Source organism: Octopus sinensis, linkage group LG19 (assembly GCF_006345805.1).
Source record: "Octopus sinensis linkage group LG19, ASM634580v1, whole genome shotgun sequence".
NCBI lineage: Eukaryota > Metazoa > Mollusca > Cephalopoda > Octopoda > Octopodidae > Octopus > Octopus sinensis.
In genome coordinates, this window is record NC_043015.1 from 18,065,839 (window position 1) to 18,087,424 (window position 21,586).

Here is a 21,586-nt window from a genome sequence, read left to right on the forward strand (position 1 = left end):
ATCACTACTAATGTGGATTCCCAGGTCATGCACCTACCCTGACTCTGGGATTGCAATATCTCTTGGTTCTGTGTATTCTGATTGCAATTTGTTTATGGATTAGTGGAAGAGTGCTTGAAACTTGTAAGCATTAAGCTGCATATGGTGTTCTTCAGCTTACTTGTATAGTGTGTTCAAATCTTTCTGTAGTTCTGCAGTATCTCCATGGTCTTTGACTGCTTGTGATGATACTTTTGCATCATCAGCATAGCTGGTGAGATTGACTAACTATGACTGAGGGCATGTGAGAGCCACCATAAACAATAGTGGTCCTTGTAAGTTCCTTGAGGGACTCCACTTAGTATTGATGTCTGCTGAGAGAGAGAGAGAGAGAGAGAGAGAGAGAGCAAGCACCATTAGCTACGACTGACTCCCATCTTTTAAAAAGTTATGCAGTCTCTCCTCTAGTTTTCCAATGATATCAAGGTCACATAGTTTGTGACATATTCCATGTTGAAGGCCTTGACAAAGTCAAAATATATATCACATCTAATTTGAATGGTTGAACAGTTGTTTCACTACCTAGTCATAATATTGTAGTAGCTAAGGCAACTACTTTCTGGGCAGAAGCCATGCTGCATATTAGTGAGCAAGCCATTTTCTCTTAGTAGTGTAATCAGCTTCCTTCTAGCAATGTGTTTTATGGCTTACTGGCAAGTGAGGTCAGAGAGATAGGCCTGAAATCTTTAGCATCTGCTCTGTTCCCTTCTTTGTGGATAGGCGATATAATTGACATAAATCGATTGTCACTTTTCTGTGATGTGTTGCAGTGTTGAAGAACTTATCAAGCTTGCTTATTTGCATATTTCCCAGTGGAGTGGTAACAACACTTTCAAGTTGTTTATTAAGTATTTCACTTATCCTCATGGAGTCTGAATTTAGGGAATATTTTCTTCAAACAATGGCCTTAATCTTGTAGTGCACAAAGACAGATTTTGAAAGTTTTTTTAAAGGCCTTAGGATTCATTTTTGTTTTCAACTACCCTGGTTTCTCTTTCTTGCTTTTCTTTCTCATGGGAGAGTTTGAGTTTAATTTTGATCTCTAAAATTGTCTTTTTGAAGATGAACTTTTTGCTGTCATTAGGTTGTTTACTTAAATGATTTTAAGACTTTTATTCATTTCATGAGAAATAATGCTTTTGTATGTTTTAGCTTTTCTCTCAGGGAGAAATTTAATGCACATGGCTTGCATTATTGACATAAATTCTTTTGAGTTTGCACAGAGAAACTTTTGGGCCAATATTGTTTGAGGATCACTTTTTGAAGTGACTTCCAGTCAGCTTAGTAGAAATTCAGGTCAGATGAAGTTTGGGTGAATATACAGAAACAATTGTTGGGAAATTTTTCAGCAGGCAAAAAATCAATTGTAGACATGTTTCTACTTCCCAAATTATTCTCAACTCATTAAAGTGGTGGCAAACAATCCACTAAATGAACATCATATTCTAATTTAGCTTTTAAGGCCCTTAAACAGTTATACATTTCTGTATAGTTACTTAATAATTTCTATACTACCACATCAGGATGTTAAAGTGAGGATATAGTTCTCTGACGATTTTGCAATGAAATGGAAACATATCAGGAGTGGTCTCCCATACTAACTGATAATGAAACAATATTTGTCATTGACTAACATTTTCCAGTCATCCCATATTTTATATAAATTGTTTAATTGCTTAAGTCATTACATCTGCTGACATCCACTTGTGATATGATTTAGTTTAATCTACTAACCTAAGAGTTACTACATAAAATTACATGACACTACTTCACTAATATCTTCTACAAATAATTCCTATACTTAAAAAAAAAAATTCTGTACTTTCCTTGTTTTTCATCAAACTTTAATGCTCACAGCAGTAAATATTTTCATACTTATTTATCATGTAGACAGTGTCTTTGATTAATACTTTATACTGAGGAGTTGTTATAACAAGCAATAGTTAATGCTGATTATTGAGAATTACAGGAATATGGTTCAACTGTCATTTCTGAAATAGTCATAAGCTAAAGAATTTACCTTCAACATTTCGAGATTTTAGTTTTTCTTCCAGGAGTTTAACATATTTGTCTTGTTCTTTAAATCTGGAGAGAAAATAAAAAAAACAGAAATGTTATTTGCCCATGGCCAGACATGCTCTCACTGAAAATGAATGATACCGCTTGTATGAGTGATACTACTGCACAATGTCAAGATAAGAAAATGCATGCACACACACACATAATGAGCTTCTTACAGTTTCTGTCAACCAAATCCACACACAAGGCTTTGGTCAGCCTGGGGCTATAGTAGATGTGCCCAAGATACCACAGTGAGACTGAACCCAATACCATGTGACTGGGAAGCAAACTTCTTACCACATTACCATGCCTGTGCCAAAGAAACAAACAAGCATGCATGTGTATATACATACATACATATGTAAGCTATATATATGCAGTAGAAGTCTCTAATTCACAATTCAGAGCCTTGTTTGTTAACCAAATTTTGTCTCATGAGTAATTGAAACATAAATAGGAGCAATTTCTTTCAAGCCACACCTAAACTCTACATAAAGACATGGAACAATGTGTTGTTTGTTTATCCATCAATAGTAGATACATAAATATATATGTCTAAGTATACATGTGTATCTTGGTGTGCATGTGCATTTATTTCGCTTGTCGATCCTTGATGTTTTTAGTAAAAAATGTGTAACATTATTTTTCTATATAAAATATGAAAATCTGCAAGCTACATGAAATCCATACACGAATGTTAACAAACCATTTGTTCACCCACACCTAGCCGCTAATGTGTGTGTAGCCTACTCATGGTTCAAATTTCAGCTTATTCACTGAATATAATTTTCTTCAAAGTAACTGTTCACTATACAACTTGTCCATTTAGCATGCTGTTTGTACATATTCTCAGCACATGCATAGTCTGTTTATGGTTTATTGATCAAATTTCAGCTGAAAAAACATCAAAGCAATAACAATCCAGTGATAATCTCAATTTTTAGAAAGGGTGACAAGAGAAAGTGCTTAAATTATAGAGGAACTTCCTTGCTGAACCTCTCCAGTGAAGTCAACACTAGATGTCTGGAAAAGAGATGTAGGAAAATTGTCAAGCCCAAGCTTACCGAAGAACAGTGTGGTTTCTGTTCTGGATGCAGCACAACCAACCAAATATTCACTCTACAACAGATCTTCAAGAAATCATGGGACTATTACCAATAGGTGTACATTTGCCTTGTAGACCTTAGAAAGGCATATAACTGCATGTCGTGAGACAAAATGTGGAGTGTTTTGCAGGATTTGGGGATTAATGGGCAACTTCTGGTTTCATAGGGTCCTTTTACAAATGCTCAGGTATCTGTGTTTGGGTAATTAGTGTTATGTTGAAACCTTTCAATGTGGGTATTGGACTTCAGCAGGTGTGTATTATCACCTCTCGTTGTCATAATTTTTATGAACTGGATTGAAATGTGCAGCTGTTGTGGAAGTGGTATCACAATAGGATTAATCAGCTCTTACTTGCAGATGACATGGCGCTGCATGGCTCATCAAAAAGTCATCTCTAACATGTACTGAATGAATTGGTTGTCATGTACTGCAAGATAGGGATGCAAATTGGTGTTGCCAAGACTGAGACATTGGTCCTCTGAGGAAACTTGTCCCAGTGCATTCTGCAGGTTAGTGAAACATTACTGAGACAAGTGAGAAGTTTAAATATCTCAAGGCCATATTCTTGAGTGATAGAAGGCAAGAGGCTGAATTGGATATAATTAGCATAGTAATGCATCAGCTCCAGCATTCAATCCTAAGAAGAGGAAAGGTTGGTGAAAAAAAGCCAAAATGGTCATGAATATTGGGTAATGACTGAAATGAGGTTCCTCTGAAGCATCTCTGGAGTAATGATACTTGATAGAGTGCATAGTCTCTCCAGGTTGAGCTGCTACCTCTCCACAATGAGATCACAGCTCCAGTAGTATGGATATGTGATTAGAATGTTGCAGGAAAGAATCTCAATCTGGATTCTTCAAGCTAAGTCAAATGGCAGGGAACCTAAAATTAGATCAAGAATGAGAAGGTTGGATAATATCTACAGTCTCAGATAATCACACTTGGGAATCCAGCCAGAAAATCTAATGATGGTTGCTTCTGATAGAACCCTCTGGGAGAAGTACCTGAAGACTCTACCTTCATAGGAATAGTAAGCAGAAAAGATGGATGAATGCAAATTTAATTTTCTTCAGAAAAACCATTCATTATTCAATTTATTCATTTAGAGAACCATTCATATATAGATACCCCACTGTATATGTATGTATGTGTCTGAATGGATATTTGTCTATCTTGTGACAGAACACTCCATCCTTAAAATTCTCAAGTATAATCAGCATGTCACAGTGCGTAACAATGCTGTACCTTTGAATTAGAGGTACATTTCATCTGAAAGGCTTCTATGCAGTTTCTACACACCTAATTTTGCAATCAAAGTATGGGCCAACATAGAAAAGCATAAAATGAACAAGTACTTACTTTAGAAGTAAATCTTCCTTTGTTAAGTTTTCCAAGTCTTCTGTATCAATCTTGAACTGTAACACAAGAAAGAAATATGATGAAAATTCTGAGAGAACTTTGCATTCTTATAACTTCAATCTCCATATCTAAACGATATGTCAGAGTATTCCCCCTGCCACTCTTTCCCTATATTACAGATTCTTCAATTTCAGTCCAACAGACATACACCACCTCCTCACTTCGCCTCATCTACTGTTACTACTGCAGCTTCTGCTCCATGACGTTAGCTGGTCTTGTGCCACCTTCAATCATCTCTCCTCCTCTAGTCACCCATATTATGCCCACTTTAACCCCAGGCCTCACACTAACCACTACATTCAATCTTCTCTCCTCTACCTACCAAAACATCACAGTTTTGTTATTCCTTCTCTACTCATGTTTTCCTTACCTTCAACTAGCTGGTGTGCAAGAACAATACCATACATAGCTGTGTGGTTAAAAAGCTAGCTTCCCAACCATATGGTTCCTGGTCCAGCACCACTGAGTGATACCTAAGGCTAGTGTTTTCTATTGTGGTTCCAGGTTAGTAAAAATCTTGTGAGTGGATTTGGTAGATAGAAACTGAAAGAAGCCCTCATACGTCAGTATATGTGAGTTATATGATAGTTATAAACAAGTGTCACCATCATACAATGGTGTCCTTTGTTTCCAATTTTCTGTGAAAACATCTCTGGGCATGAGGAAATATTAGTCTGTTTGGAAAGAGGTAAAGGTTGATGACAGGAGGGGCATTTAGCTATAGAAAATCTACTTTAATAAACTCCATCTGACCCATGCAAACACAGAAAAGTAGACATTAAAATTCTGATAATGATGTTGATCTCATCTGCACTGGAGAATCTGAGATGCTATGGTTACAGTCTTGTGGTCAGAAGGAATTTGTTAAGGTAAATTTTCTGTAGCTGGATGCTATTCTTATCCAAGTAAGGTAATATTTCCCCTTATCTGGACATGTTTTCATGGAAAACTAGAAACAATGATTCTTTCTGTATGACGTTGGAACTTGCTTGCAACTATCAGTTGATGTCAAGACAAGGACACATATGCAGATGCAAATGCACACACCCAGCAGGCTTCTTTTAATTCCTAGCTAAGTGGAAGATATTTGCCCAAGGTACCATGCAGTGAGAGTGAACCTGAAACCAAGTGTTTAGGAGGTGAACTTTTAACCACACAATCATGCCTGTGCCTATGCACCTATATAACCTATGGATGAAACAAAATATAGTTAGACTGACAGTTATGAAACCAACTAATGAACCAATGAAAAGATAACATTGCAAATGAACAGTTCTACGATGTTGTAATTATTTAGTTTGCTAACTGCAGCAATGGCATTACTAGAGTTAATGGTGAATATGAGTTATGCAAATTGAAAAAAGTTGGAAGGAACACAAAACGTATGACAGGCATTCAAGAAAGAAGTACAGGACAGTGTTCAATATGGTATCTGGTTGAAGGATGTAAGATAGGAGACTGTTGCTCTATAAAGTCAGTGCAAAAATATTTAACCAAATATTTTACCTGATAGTATATTATATATTGAGACATGTTAATAAAATACATTTAATGTATAATCTGATTATTTTACTACTGAGTTTGGAAAATAACTTTATTCTTGAATGAAAACATTGTTCTACAACACTTACCACAAGTGAAAAGTATTAAGGGTTAATCCTTTAGCGTTCAGATTATTCAATCAAATGTATTATCCACATTGCTTTGAATTAATTGTGAATTATCAGTTTGGGGATTTCAATGATATGATTGTTAATTTTTAGAATGACGAAGTAGGGTAGATGTAAGAGGCTGGACCTGACCAATTTGAACAAAAGAAAATAGATAAAATATTTGGGTTGGATATTGCTGGTTTGAATGCTAAAGGGTGGGGAGCCAATATACTGAATGGTAAACAAAGTTTCTATTCCAGACCTTCATTTAACACTGATTAGGCCTCAGAAGATTGTGTATTAGAATATGAAGACACTACAAGTGAGAAGTATCAGCTGTCTGAAATGACCATAGGCAAGTGTGAAACATTCTGAATTTTTGGTCATTTGTGAGTAAAATAAGCATTATGTCGTTTAAATGTCAATAGTTATATCTTATGGAATACCACAACAACACAGACAACATCATAACAATATGGTATATATTAGTATCACAATTTATAAGAACTGAATAATAGAAGTACAAATAGCTAAAAATACCAGCAACCCATTCCTCTACCCTGGATAGACCTTATCAGTCACCAATAAATGACAAATAAGATTTAAAGTGGAAATAGTTCAAATATAGTTGAAAAAATGGTCTTTGTAAAAAAAGAAAACTTATAAACTAAAATACCCAATCTTAATTTAGTCTGAAGGAGGGAGCTGTGCTCATGGCCATCACAGGTTTTCCAAGACTAGGTATATTGATACAATCAACCTGAACTATTGCTATATGATGCCTACAGGAAAGATGTGCATGGGGAGAATACCAGGGGAATGGTGTTCTGGGGAGGAAGAACTGGGGTGTATTGGTTAGAGTAGAATTGTGAAATTGGGAGCAATATGGTTGTTAAAAAGAGAGATAAGTGGAGATAATATGAAATGAGTCAGCACTGATGAATAGAGGCAGCTGTAATAGCAATAAAAAAAGCAGAGAGAGTTAACAGTATGCCTGTGGTCTAGAGGATGATGGTGACTTCATGCCTATGGATCAGATGGTTTTCTTTGGATGCAATGATGTATATACCATTATCACAATTCCAGATATGAGAACAATAAACTATTTTGAGTTTCACTTGAGCTTTGTACTGGGTTGGTAATTATTGGGGCTGAAGTATTTATACAGCTTTGAGAGAAAAGCTAGTCTCTCTGAAATGCAGTTTTTGTTATATTAAAGTTGTGCATATACAAGGAGATATGCTCAGTGGTGATGAGGCCTATATTCGAAATTATTGTAAGGATCTAGATCAGTGGTTATCAACTGAGGTCCATATGGCCCTTTGGGAGTGACATAAGATTTTGTTACTAAAGTTTAGTACAATAAATTGGTTATACTTCTACAATACACAAAGTATTTTAACAACTACAATTATATAATTCCTAATAATATTTAGTTATAAAAATATAATGATTTTCTAAACATCAAATGACTAGAAGAGTACATCAAAGTAAAATAGGAATCAAAGGGATCCATAGGTAAAAAATGGTTGAGAAACACCAACCTAAATAGATGTTATTTGCATTAGGGTAGAGGTGAGATGCATTGATGTTTTTCTGATATGTATAGTTTCTGTGTTAATTGTATTTTTCTGGTCTTTGAAGGCGACACTGTTGGCATGACTCTACAGGAAGATGTTTTCAAAGTTTCTGTTCATGAAGCCTTTGCAGATTTGGCATAAGATGCCTAGCTTGAATGTGGATGATGTTTGGCTGTGAAACATTAGGGAGTAATCTTAGTGTCATTTGCATCGGAGTTGGCATTGCTTGAGTGATACCCAATAGGTCACTGATGCATAGAAGGGAAAAAGACTGTGAGTCACAGCCATCTCCATTTGCACATACCTTCATAGTACAATTTGACAGGAAATAACAAGTGATGAAAGATGGATAAAGCCAAAAAGTAGACAGTTTTACAAGGATATTTGGATGCTTGATACAAACAAAAACTTTACTGATGTCATGTGCATGACTATTATTTACAACATATTTTCCAAAGGTGAGGACTCACTAGAAACTGAGACAGGAGACTAGGTCCTGCAGTCAATCTAGCTTTATGATGCAAACTTTCTTTTTTAAAGTTTAAATTAAAAACTTTCATCAAAATTTCATTTATGTTCTAAACACTGGCCTAATAATGACAAAGTTATTTTACTAAATTCTGTGTTGCTTTTAAAATGAAAGAAAATGAAGGTAAATGTGTAGGTAAATGTGTAGGAATATGGTTAAGAAAAATATCAAGGGAGAGAGATGCAAAGTGTTGGAAAAGGTTGCTGTTTGTGGTTGTCACAATCACATTAATGTATAATGGAAGGGAGGGTAATAGGGCAATAGAGCAGTAGTGGCAAGTTCATGGGAGTTGCTGCCTAGGCAATGGGATACACTATATAGATTGGTGACAATTAGGGCTAGCTCTAGAGAATGTTACTTGAGGGGAACATTCTTAGAATTGAATAGCTTTGTTGGTTTAAAGCAAACAGAGGTACTTCCACACTTGCCACATATGTGAATGGTAATGAGCCTGATGGAGTGGAAAAAGACAGTTTTGGAGATTTGCTTGCTGTATAAGGTGTGCAAGTAAATATGGAGGCTTTCTCTAAAGTACTGTTTTATATATTTTGCCTGAGTTGCACAGGCACTCCTCTATTATTCATATTGTTGTTCTCAGAATTCGATACTGGTAATGCTGTGTGGTTAAGAAGTTAAATTTGCAACTATGTGATTTGAGGTTTACTTCCATATGCTTTGGTCAGAAGTTTTCTATCACAGCAACAGATTTACTAATGTTAGCATAATTTAGATGGGAACTGTGCTGAAGACCACCTGTAACCTAACCATTAGGGTGTTTAACTCATAAAATCACAGGCTCAATTCCTAGACTGGGTGGCATGGTGTGCCCTTCAGCAAGGGACTTCATTTCACATTGCTTCACTCAACTCAATGGTAATGACTACCAACTGGCTGTTGATGCAGTCCTCTCTTTCTCTAGTTGTCACATCCTGGGTGTTCTACTGTAGCAAAGGAGAAGCGGCCAAGTGAGGGTATCTATGTCTCCTTGTGATTAAATGGGCACCTAAAACAATTAGAGAAAGCACGGTACACATTATCAAGTCATGAAGGATGGTGGTCAATCTATAAAGAGCCAACAGGGTAGATGCAGTGAACTCTGCAAGCTGTGAATAAAATCTAATAACAAGCAGAAGGGACTTTTTAGTCCTTTGCAAATAACCTCCCTAATGTCAGTGACATGACAAAACGCATTGAGTCTATACAATGGTATGTGACAATAAAGGCATTTAACTATAAAACCATGATGTCATCCCATAAAAAATGCGGATTTTTCAATTGCATGAACTAAAAGTCGGAGGGGGATGGGATAAACTACCTGTATCAACTATAAAAGCAGGCTGTAATTTTACCTTGTCCTTATTCTTAGTGCAAGTTTTTGAAGAGTGCAGTTCGATTTTAACAGTTATTTTTTCAAAGCTATAATGGAAGTGACAAAGGAGCATATTCGGCATATTTTGCTTTATGAGTTCAATAAAGGCAACAATGCAATGGAAAGTGCGAGGAATATTAATGCAGTATATGAGGATTGGACAATAAGTATACGCCAGTGTCAATAGAGGTTCCAGAAATTCCGAGCCAGAAACTACAGCCTAGAAGAAAAGCCACGTCAAGGTAGATCCGTAGAGCTGGTCGAGGATGTCCTGCAAACCCTGGTGGAACAAAATCCTATTGTAACTGTCGAGGAACTAGCAGAGAAGCTTGGATTTGGTCATTCAACCATTCATCGACACTTGCATGCCATCGGAAAAGTCAGCAAATTGGGTCAGTGGCTTCCTCACAAACTTTCCGAGTCTAATCGCATGCAGGGAATGAATGTGCTCTTCTTTGTTGTCACATCTCATGAATGAACCTTTTTTGAACAGAATAGTGACAGGTGACAAGAAATGGGTTCTCTATAAAAATGTCAAGTGCCAAAGACAGTGAATAGGGACAGGAGAAACATCGGCAACCCAGGCTACAGAAGGTCTTCACCCACGTAAGGGGTTGTTATCTGTTTGGTGGGATGTGAAAAGTTTAGTCCACTTTGAACTTTTAAACCAAAACCAAATGATAACAAAGGAGATCTACTGCGAGTAGCTTAAATGACTTAAGTCAGCGCTAGAAGAAAAACAACCATCTTTGGTTTCAAAATGAAAGGTATTCCTCCATCAGGATAATGCTCAGCCACATACAGTAAGGATGACGTACCAAAGGCTGGAGCAGTGTAAATGGGAAACGATGCCTCACCCACCATATTTGCTGGACATGGCCCCATCTGATTATCATTTATTCTGCAGTCTTCAAAATCATTTGGATGGAAAAAATATGAACTCTGTAGACAAGGTCAGAACAGTACTGGAGGAGTATTTTTCATCACAGACAAGTGAATTCTGGGAGAGGGGCCTTGCAAATCTACCAGATAGATGGAAGTGTATTGTAGAAAATGAAGGAGAATATATTTTAGATGAAAAAAAAAATCTTTATCTTAATTTTAAAAATGAAAGTATAAAAAAAACTGCATTATTTATGGGATGACCCAATACATAACAAAGACAAGAGGTTTTCACTGTCATTACATCATATGACGAAGGAACACTAGTGATGAGACCACATTCAGAGTAAGGCTACTCAAATCATTGGCATAAAGTCTCGCAGACACATTTTAGCCTTTGGCTCACAAGCATGCTTCTCTCTTCCTTTCCTGGAATTGGCTGGCCTCATATCAGCACACTTCAGGCAAAACCAATGAAATTTACCTCTCTTCACCTATGTTGTGTCCAACTCCACCACTAGCCACTACGCCTACTGCTTCTTACCCAGAATTTAGAACTACCTCTCTCCTCATGTCTTTCATGAAGGTGGTGACTTACAAGTTTAAGCAGAATATTAACAACATCAATCTCGTTAGTCTTAGAGAATTAGCAAAGGACATAAGCAGCACTTCCTTTTCCAAACCCAGTAAATAATAATTATGCCAGCAAAGAGAATAAGAATAAGGAAACCAAAAGTATAATCACAATTATGTCATATGATGAATGTATGCATGAATGTTTAGCAAAATTTTGAGCTCAGGTCCCATTAAAAAAAAACAAAAAAACAAGTACCTGAAGGAGACTGTTAAAGAACTTAGCTGGAAGTTGCAAAAAGTTTGAAACATAAGAGTTAAAGAATGATGGTGACAATATGCAGATGGACTTAACAGATGATCAACAAATATATGAATAACTTACAATTCTGAGTTTAAATATGTTAAAACTTTTCCACTTTTCTTTTAAGGATAAAATTTTCAATGTAGATATTCTTTTATGATAAAAAAAAAATTAAACATACCTTTTTTGGTGTAGGTGGGCCCTCCATAATTTTAAGAGATCTAAAATATAAAATGAAAAGTAATTAGAAAAATTAGAATATATGAAATTTTTCAATAACTAAATTAAGATTTTGATAGATTGAAAATAATATTGATAAAACTGAAGTGGGCAGGGGGCAATATTCTGTTGAAATACTGTGATAAAATGGGGTGGAGTGGTCATAATTCTGGAGAAGCACTGTGATAAGGAATGGTCATTATTCTGAAGTGGTAGTAGTCAGAGAGACATATGATAGTGAATAAGAGAGCAGAGACAATTGTATCAGTGGGAAAATAGTGAAGGTAGGGAAAATATTAGATATTCCAAATTTAAAACACAGCAGACTTTTGTTCAGATCTTCATATATTTACTCTCAGAATTCTCTGTTTTATGATTACAATTATTTAAGAGTTGAGCTGATAAAGTGGATCTACATAAAACTCCCCTAGTAAAGATAGAGAGATCAAAAACTAAATAACTAATGATGGTCAGTGTCAACAAAGAACAGTTGATATAATCTATAAACAGAAAAAAAATGTGTATGCCTTGAGAAGTGAGTTGTGATATTTCAGGTAAAACCTTCAGTGTGATTTTATCAAGTGAATACATTCAGTTCTCAATGTATCACAGATGCTTTTACTGTGTACTCAGTGACTACACGATAAATGGTTCTAGACTTCATATAGAATCAAAAGAATATTAGTGGTATGAAAGGTGTAGTTAAAGACTACTTAATATAGATTGACCTTCAGGTTTCCTGAAGATAAGTGCAGACATGACTGTATGGAGGGAAGTTTGCTTCCCAACCACATGGTTCCAGGTTCAGTCCTACTGTGTGGCACCTAGGGTAGGTGTCTTCTACTATAGCTTCAGGCTGACCAAGGCCTTGTGGATCGATTTGATGGACAGAAACTGATAGAAACCCATTGTGTGTGTGTGCGCGCGCACGCATGCATGCATGCATGTGCGTGTGTCTTTGTGTCTGTTTGTCCCCACCACCACTTGACTGCAAGTGTTGGTGTGTTTATGTTCCCATAACTTAGTGGTTCAGCAAAAGAGAGAATAAGTGCCAGGCTTAAAAAACATAAACCAGGTTGATTCATCTGACTAAAATTTCTTGAAGGCAATGCCCCAGCATGGCCACAGTATAATGACAAAAATAAGTTGAAGTTGATATCACTATGAATTTTTGAAAATAATAAAATTTAATTTCTACTGTACTTTTTCTTGGAGAGTATCCAAAAAGAAACATTTTGATACCTCAATAGTGAAATTTGGATATTTTAGGAAATATGACAATTTGAATGATCAGTGATAGTAGAAACTAAGTCTCAGATCAAGCATGATCTGATAAACATTATTCCTAAGTAGGTCTGCTAAAATATCTCCCTTACCCCGTTATACTGGTTAAATATTGTTAATTTTAACCATATATACATATATATAGATATATATAGTGAATCCAAACAAAGAACAAACATGAAAAAACAACAACGTGAGGACATGGTATAAGTAATGTATTATCAGATACTCAAAAAAGGAAGGAAAAGAGGATTTAATGTTTCGAGCAAAGCTCTTCTTCAGAAATAAAAGTCCAAAGGAAGAGAAGATGGAAGAAGAAAATTGCCAACGATACATACGTGGTTACATTTTGAAATGACTGGAAGAGAATGGGGGAAGAAAAATTTCTAAGACAGGAGAGTGCAAGAGAAGGAGGTATGTGTATGCATGTGCATGCACAAAGGTCTGTGTGTGTGTGAGGTGAATGTAATAATAGCACGTGTGTGTTCGTATGTGTGTGGTTTTGACTGTTTATGTGTGTGTGTGTGAGTGGACTTTGTGCTAATGTCACTTAATGTCAAGGAAGAATTTACAGTAAGAATTTATAGGAGTGGCTGTCTTTTGTGCAGGAGAATGGTCAGTAGAAAGGTGTTTAACTGGTAGTTTGAAGTATGTGTGTGTGCGTTTATGCATTTGTGTTTTGTGTGCAGTGTGTACCTGTGTCTGTGTGCGTGCATGTGTATGTATGTACATGTATGTGTGTGTGTGTCCATGTATGGGTTCATTTGTGTGTGCATGTATGTGTGTGCGCGCATGTGTGTGAGTGTATGTGAGTGTGAGTGTATGTGTGTACATGTGTGTGTATGTATGTGGAGGTATATGTACATTTTTGTGGGTGTAGGCACATGCATGTGTGTGTGCATGTACTTGTGCGTGTGTATATGTGGGCGTGTGTACATGGGGTTGTGAGTGTTAGGTATGTGTGCATTCATGTGTGCGCACGTATGTGCATGTGTTTGTGTATGTGTGGGGTATATGTGTGTTCCTTTGTGTGTGCATGCATGTGCTTACATGTGTATATGTGTTGTGCTTATGCCCATGTGTGTGTAACAGTATGCATATCTATGTGTGTAACTGTATGCATATCTGTATGTGTGCATACATGTGCAAGTGTGAATGTGCGTGTATATGTGTCGAGTTATGTGTGTGTATATGTGTATGTGGTTGTGTGTACATGTGTATGTTTATGTGTGCGTGTGTGTATGGGGGGGTTGTGTGGGTTAGGTATGTATGCATTTTTGTGCGTATGTGTGGGTATGTGTGTATATGTATGTGCATTTGTGTACATGTGTGCACACATGTATGTGAATGTGATGTGTGTGAGAGATATGTGAGGTATATGTGCATTGATATGTACGTGTGGGTGTATGTGTGTGTGTGCATGTATGTGTGTGTGTACATGTATGTGTGTGTATGCATGTATGAGCGTGTGTGTAGTGAATGTTTGCATGGGGGTGTTGCGTGGAGGTATATGTGCATTTGTGTGTGCATGTGTGTGCGTGTGTGTGGATGTGTGTGTGTGTACATGTATGTGCATGATGTGTGTGGGAGGTATATGTGTGTTCACATGTGCGTTAGTGGAGGCGCAATGGCCCAGTGGTTAGGGCAGTGGACTCGCGGTTTCGATTCCCAGACCGGGCGTTGTGAGTGTTTATTGAGCGAAAACACCTAAAGCTCCACGAGGCTCCGGCAGGGGATGGTGGTGATCCCTGCTGTACTCTTTCACCACAACTTTCTCTCACTCTTACTTCCTGTTTCTGTTGTACCTGTATTTCTAAGGGCCGGCCTTGTCACTCTCTGAATATCCCCGAGAACTACGTTAGGGGTACACGTGTCTGTGGAGTGCTCAGCCACTTACACGTTAATTTCACGAGCAGGCTGTTCCGTTGATTCGGATCAACCGGAACCCTCGTCGTCGTAACCGACGGAGTGCTTCCCCAGTGCGTGTATATGTACATGTATGTGTGTGTGTATATAGAAATAAAATATACTAAATTATAATAAAATAAGGTTGATAAGGGATAAAGAAGAAGTTAATTACAATATAAAATGGCACAATTAAAAACAAAATAAAAGGAAATAAAGTTGTTTTGTTGCAGGAGGTTGTAGAGACAGTCATATGGAGGTGGGGGTTGTGTTTAGTCCAAAGGGGATAGTTGTTCGTAGATTAAAAATATAACGCTGTTCCAGGTTGAGTTGCGAGTGTGTGAATCCGTGACCGGGCGACGGGGCTGTTCGAATGTGAGGTATATGTGCATTGATATGTACGTGTGGGCGTATGTGTGTGTGTGCATGTATGTGTGTGTACATGTATGTGTGTGTATGCATGTATGAGCGTGTGTGTAGTGAGTGTTTGCATGGGGGTATGTTGCGTGGAGGTATATGAAGGTTGCATCTAATACAGTATATGAGACTAGAAAGGGTGCAAGAGAAGGAATTTGTGATGTGGAGAGTGTGCTGGTTGAACCAGTGAGGGAAATGGTGTTGGTGATGAAGGGGCAGGTGTGTCAGCAGGATCTGGAGCACAGGAAGGATCAGGGTGGGGGGAAGAGAAGGTGCTGCAGACCAGTAGATCACGTAAGTTCTGGGTGCGTTTAAAGAAGGGTAGGTTGGGGAAAATGGGACGAGTGGCGGGATCGAGCTGGAGACAATGGAAGGCCCGTAGGATCCTCCAACGAAGGGGTAGGGTGGAAGGTGTGGAAAAGGAGGGGAAAGAGGGTGCAGTTAGGCGATTGTTGTGGGGAAGGAGAGAGGGTGGTGGTGCAATCGATTCGATAAGTTCAGGCAAGGGCAAGTTGGATAAGGGTTGAGGGGTATCCTTGATGCATGAACAGGTGGGCAAGGTACTGGGACTGGGTCCTGAAATCATATAAAATGATAAGATACCAAAGGACCCAAAAGAAGAAATGTTCAGATAAGCAACTTTGTTTGATCTAGTATTATTAACCTCATTTTATAGCACTCATATTATTATTATTTATTTATCTATCTATCTAATTATCTATAAAGTTTCGTCTATTCCTATGCTGTATGTTATAGTGAAGTTAAGAAATCTGTTTCTTCTCTTCTGTTCAACTCTGTTTCTTCTCCCATGTTACTCATATTATGTCTGAATCCTTGCTTTTTCCATGTTACGTGTTAAATAATGGCTTTTGCTTTTGTTTGGATATTTTACATGGCCTTATCTAGCGAATAGGGCAGCCATGATGTTTTGTCATTTGTGGTGCACCTGCCCAACTCACCCCCACCACCTGTATGGGAAATCTTTCTTCTTGAACCTCTACTGGAAGTCTTTATCCTTGAGCCTCTACCAGAAGTCTTTCTCCTCGAATCTCTACCAGCAGTCTTTCTCCTAATACCTCTATTGGATACCTATACAGAATGCTCTCTTCCCCATTTCCATCTGTGTCTAGTGGCTATCTGCTGGTGAATGTGAAGCGAATAAAATGACAGTGAAGTAAATGCAGGTTGAAACCTATTTGTACTTATATAATATGCCTGTGAAACATACATGCGAGCTTTATTTTCAGATGCAAAATGCTGTCCCTCGTCTGTGTCTTCCTGACCCACGCTTTTCTACACCCTCAGAGTTAGCACACGTAATGTAGACACATTGAAAGGTAGGTCTGGCGAGATTGTTGAGATGCTTGAATGGAAGCATGTAGATGTGTGTTGCATCTACGAAGGTGGAGAGGAGGTTCTGCTAGGTTCCTCGCAAACAAAGAATATAGGTATAAAATCTTCTGGATAGGGACTAGTAATGGGGTAGGAGGCATGGGCATACTTCTAGCTGAGAAATGGGTTGATAAGGTAATCAAGGTGTGATAGAATACTTAAGCTAAGAATAGTGTTGCAGCATGGAACAACAACCATTACCTCAGCCTATGCCCTCAGCCAAATCTACATGATGAACAGAAAGACCATTTTTATGACATCCTCTTGCAGACCACCTCATTGGGACCTTCACTTTGTGGTTGGCGACTTTAATGGACATGTTGGGCAACATCTAGGTGGCTACAATGGTATGCATGATGGCAATGGATTTGGTTCTCATAATGAGGGAACCAGGCTACTAGAATTTTGCAATGCAAATGTTCTTATGATCTGCAATACTATAGGAAACCTGCCAATCACCTGTTCACCTATCAATTGGGTGTGCACACTAGTCAGATCAACTACATTCTCACCAGAAAATGGGAAAGTTGGCTGCTTATAAATACCATAACATTCCCAGGTGAAGAAAACGTCCCACAACATAGGTTAGTTGTTAGCAACTTCGGGATCAGGGCTAAATAGCTGCCAAGAAGACGAACAGTATGCTCTGAACGAACAGAGATTTAGAGATGTGTTACTTGAAGCATTTGACAAAAAAGAGGAACATATAGTGACATACAACATGGAGGACAACTGGAGGTTCCTACAGCACAACTTGCTGAGGGCTACTGAACAAATCTGTGGCTGGTGCAAAGTTCCTTCTTGACCTAAGGTGACATGGTGATGGAACAGTGTAGATGACAGGGCCATTAGAGAAAACAGGTCTGGAAGAATTGGAAGTGTCAGGGTAGCAGGAAATTGTATGAAATAGCTAGCTCAGACTTGTTCCATGTAGGAGCATGACTGATCCTATATTCCTGGTTACGCAACTGCAGGAGAAATATTTAGCCAAAAACCCTTATCTGGTTGTCAATGCAGAAACTAGGGATAGATGAGTGGTTAGTGAGAGCAGTACAAGCCATGTACAGGGATGCTGCAAGTAAGGTGAAGGTTGGTAATGAGGATAGTAATGAATTCAGTGTATAGGTAGAAGTCCACCAAGGCTCAGTTCTCAGCCCCATTTATCCTAGTCTTTTAGGCCTTAACAGAGGAATTCAAGACTGGCTGTCCCTGGCAGTTCTTCTATACTGATGACCTAGTTCTTATAGCTGAACTCACTACCTGACCTAGAGAAAAAATTTCAGGTGTGGAAACAAGGTCTGGAATCTAAGGGCCTTAGGGTAAATTTAGCAAAAACCAAAGTCTAAGTAAGTAGGAAAACAGACAGACCATAAGTCCCTTCTGGGAGATGGCCCAGCTCAATATGTAAGAAGGATGTTGGCAGAAATTCCATACATTGTACCCAGTGCAGGCTTTGGACACATAAGAGGTGCAGCAGTATCAAAGGAAGGTTAACAGAGAATATAGCCTTTGTGTGTGTGGCAAATGTGCAGGTACAATAAACACTAAAAATACACAGACGACAGGCTCCTTCAAATGCTCAGGTGGTTCATTAGAAGAAGTAAATAGCTTCTGTGAAGGCTTGAAAGAAATGAAGCCAACATGTTGTCAGATGGGTAATGTCAGTGTGCATGATTGACAGAGTGTAAATGATTTAAGAGGAAAACTGTGTATAAGGGCCATCAGATGCTGTGTGCAAGAGAGAAGACTGCACTGGTTTGATCATTTGATGCGTATGCATGAGGACAGCTGCATAAAGAAGTGCTGAGCTCTAATTGTGGAGGGTACCTGTGGAAATGGTGGACCCAGGAAGATGTGGGATGAAGTGGTGAGAAAAGATCTTCAGATGCTGGGACACACTACAGAAATGACAAGGAACCAGGAGATGTGGTGATTTGCTGTACTTGATAAGACACATCAAGCTAAGTAAAATCGCTGTCTTCCACACATAAAGTAACACATAAAAAGCACACAGCATACTCTGTTAAGTGGTTGGCATTAGGAAGGGCATCCAGCCACAGAAACCATGCCACAACAGGCAGTTAATATCCAGACAGCTCCCCACTAGCCAACTCCACATCAAACCATCCAACTGGACATTAATTAATGATGATGATGATGATCACGATGTACATACATGTATATATATATTTTTTCATCATGTTGAACTGTTAATCCCTACACATTTTTTTTCTTACTATTTTATTCATTCTCTCTCCTTTCTTTCCTCGTAATCCTTTCTGTTGAACAGCGTAGGCTCAAGACGTAAAAGACTTTTCCATTCTTCCCAAGTGTTAAACTAATACTTGTTCCTACACCAGTCTTCCTTTTTATTTTTTTTGTAAATTTTAAAACGGTAAGATAACAAAAGAAAGAGACCTCAATATTATGTAAATAGAGGAAATTTATCTGTAAATTAATATATGACAATTATACAATAGCCAAGATAAAACTCTGAGTTTCGGATGCCGAAGTGGAAATCCACAACACCATCTCTTCGGTTATCTGGCCATCTGAAAAAACACTATGAAAAAATACCGTTATGTAAAGGGAAATTACTGTGTTATAATTCCGCTACTTATATAAATTAAGATTAAAAGTTCATAGTAAACACGTAAGCATGGCTACTCATACGCTCACATGTGCGCTCGCACACCCACGTGCGTACTTATATGTCACTATGAAAACGTACACATCTTCACTCGCATTTTTCGCCAAATGTATACGCATATATATACAAACTCATACACACACACGCATACCGTAAAAGTTCATACATACGTCTATAAACGCACAAGCACAAGAAGAAACATGGTTAAAGGTAACAATACAGAAAAAAACATAAGGAAGTATACAAAGCGTAAAATCCACGTTCATATACGGACATGCCCTTATGCACACATACACACACGCCCATATATGTAAATACCCGTACACTCATACATATTCACACACGTGTACAAATGAATCTATATACACGTCTATATAGGCACAGGAAAAAATGCAGGATGGAAGAGTACAGAAAAAATTATTATGTGTGAAAATATAAAAATATATGAAAAAATAAAAGGTATAATGAGATAAAAAAACTTTTTTGGACATAATATAGAAAGCAAGTTCTATCTGTATTCTTGGGGGGACCAAAAACGCAACAAAAATTTTGTTACATTCGGGCATGATCCGAAAAGTTCTGTCCTTGAGTTTAGACATGTAGTAGGGTCTAAGCTGCTCTTCCAGATAAGCCATCTCTCCATGTTGCATAGACCGCACTTTCTGCTGCAGTTGGTGTAGGGCTTATTTTTGGCCAAAATTTTCCAATGGATGCTGTAATTGACACCTTTATCTTTTAATGACCAAATATGATTGGATAATTTTGTCGCTTTTCTTTTGTTCCAGTGCCTAAAACTCAAGGTGTGGTTATTGAACCTGGCCTTGAAATTACCCTCTGTAAGGCCCACGTATTTCTTCGTCAAAACGATTAAACCACTGGGAGTGAATGACTCCTAGCCTTTGTTAGGGCATCCTTCAAGGAGAAGGTAACTCAGGTAACTGGGATATATCTGACATAAAAAAACCTGCGGCTCAGTGGTTACCGATGATGTTGACTTGTTCTTTTCGGATTATGGCTGCTGTTGCTTAGTGAGTGGGATTGACTCAGTGCACAGCCTTTCCTCACTTAAAAAAAATCTTGCACAGGCATTGCACGATAACAACATTGATTGATTGATTGATTAACTAATTCATGATTGTTGATAGTGCTGTGAGTCTCAACTGAATGGCTGGCTGTAGCCTTAAAAAGCAAATAATCAATGATATACCAAAACAGTATAAAAATAAATCACAGTAAGGACTCTGGAACCACATCAGATGAAAGAGTCTGGCCCGGCAGGGGCTCCAAAGCATCACAGTCTCAACCCGGCCATCATCATGCTACTGTGATAGATCCAAATAAAATATTGAATATTGGCTGTTGGAATGTATGGACACTGCTTGACCGCAAGTCCTCTGAATATCTTGAAAGAAGGACTGCGCTTGTTGCGAAGGAGCTTCAACGCTATGATCTTGACATCGTTGCTTTATCTGAGACGAGATTACCTGGAGATGGTCATCTTACAGAATCTTGTGGAAAATATACATTCTTTTGGAGAGGGAGGAATGAAGAGTTTAGAGGAGAGGCTAGAGTAGTATTTGCTGTTAAGACTACTCTTGTGGACAAGTTGGAAGAATTTCCAGTCGGAATTAATGAGCGCCTTATGAACATGAGAATTCCTTCGGTTAAAGGAAATTATGTGACCTTGGTGAGTGTGTATGCTCCAACTATGTGCTATACTGATGACGAAAAAATTTCTTTCGACCATGCTTTGAAGGGCATTATAAGAAATATCCCTCGGGCAGACAAAGTCATTGTACTGGGTGACTTTAATGCTAGAGTGGGTAGGGATTTTAACACATGGACTGTAATTGGAAAGCATGGGGTGGGAAAGTGTAATAGTAATGGCATGCTTTTGCTGCAGATGTGTGAGGAGCTGCGTCTGTGTGTTACCAATGCCATGTTTCAACAAAAGAATAAGTTTAAGACCACATAGATGCACCTTGCATCTAAAGAATGGCATATTCTGGATTACATCCTTGTTAGGGTGCATGACAGATAGGATGTGCAGTGTGTTCGTGTTCTTCATGGAGCTGAGTGTTGGACTGACCACCGCCTAGTACGTGCAAAAGTGAAATTAGTCACTAAACATAAAATCTGAGCTGCAGGGATTACCCAAGCCTAAAAGACTGAATGTTGATCATCTTAGGTGTAATAGTGTGAAG

At 38.1% G+C, this 21,586-nt stretch overlaps 1 protein-coding gene across 1 annotated transcript in view; it reads right to left on the minus strand.

Moving 5' to 3' along the window:
- LOC115222364 (pre-mRNA-splicing regulator WTAP) overlaps window positions 1-21,586 on the minus strand; it is a 232,987-nt gene that overhangs the window by 147,551 nt on the left and 63,850 nt on the right. The window contains exons 2-4 of the mRNA XM_029792561.2: window positions 11,697-11,736; window positions 4,567-4,622; window positions 2,060-2,124 (exon numbers count right to left, since the gene is read on the minus strand). Coding sequence (XP_029648421.1) covers window positions 2,060-2,124; window positions 4,567-4,622; window positions 11,697-11,723 — 148 coding nt within the window. The 5' untranslated portion in view covers window positions 11,724-11,736. The remainder of the gene's footprint in view (window positions 1-2,059; window positions 2,125-4,566; window positions 4,623-11,696; window positions 11,737-21,586) is intronic.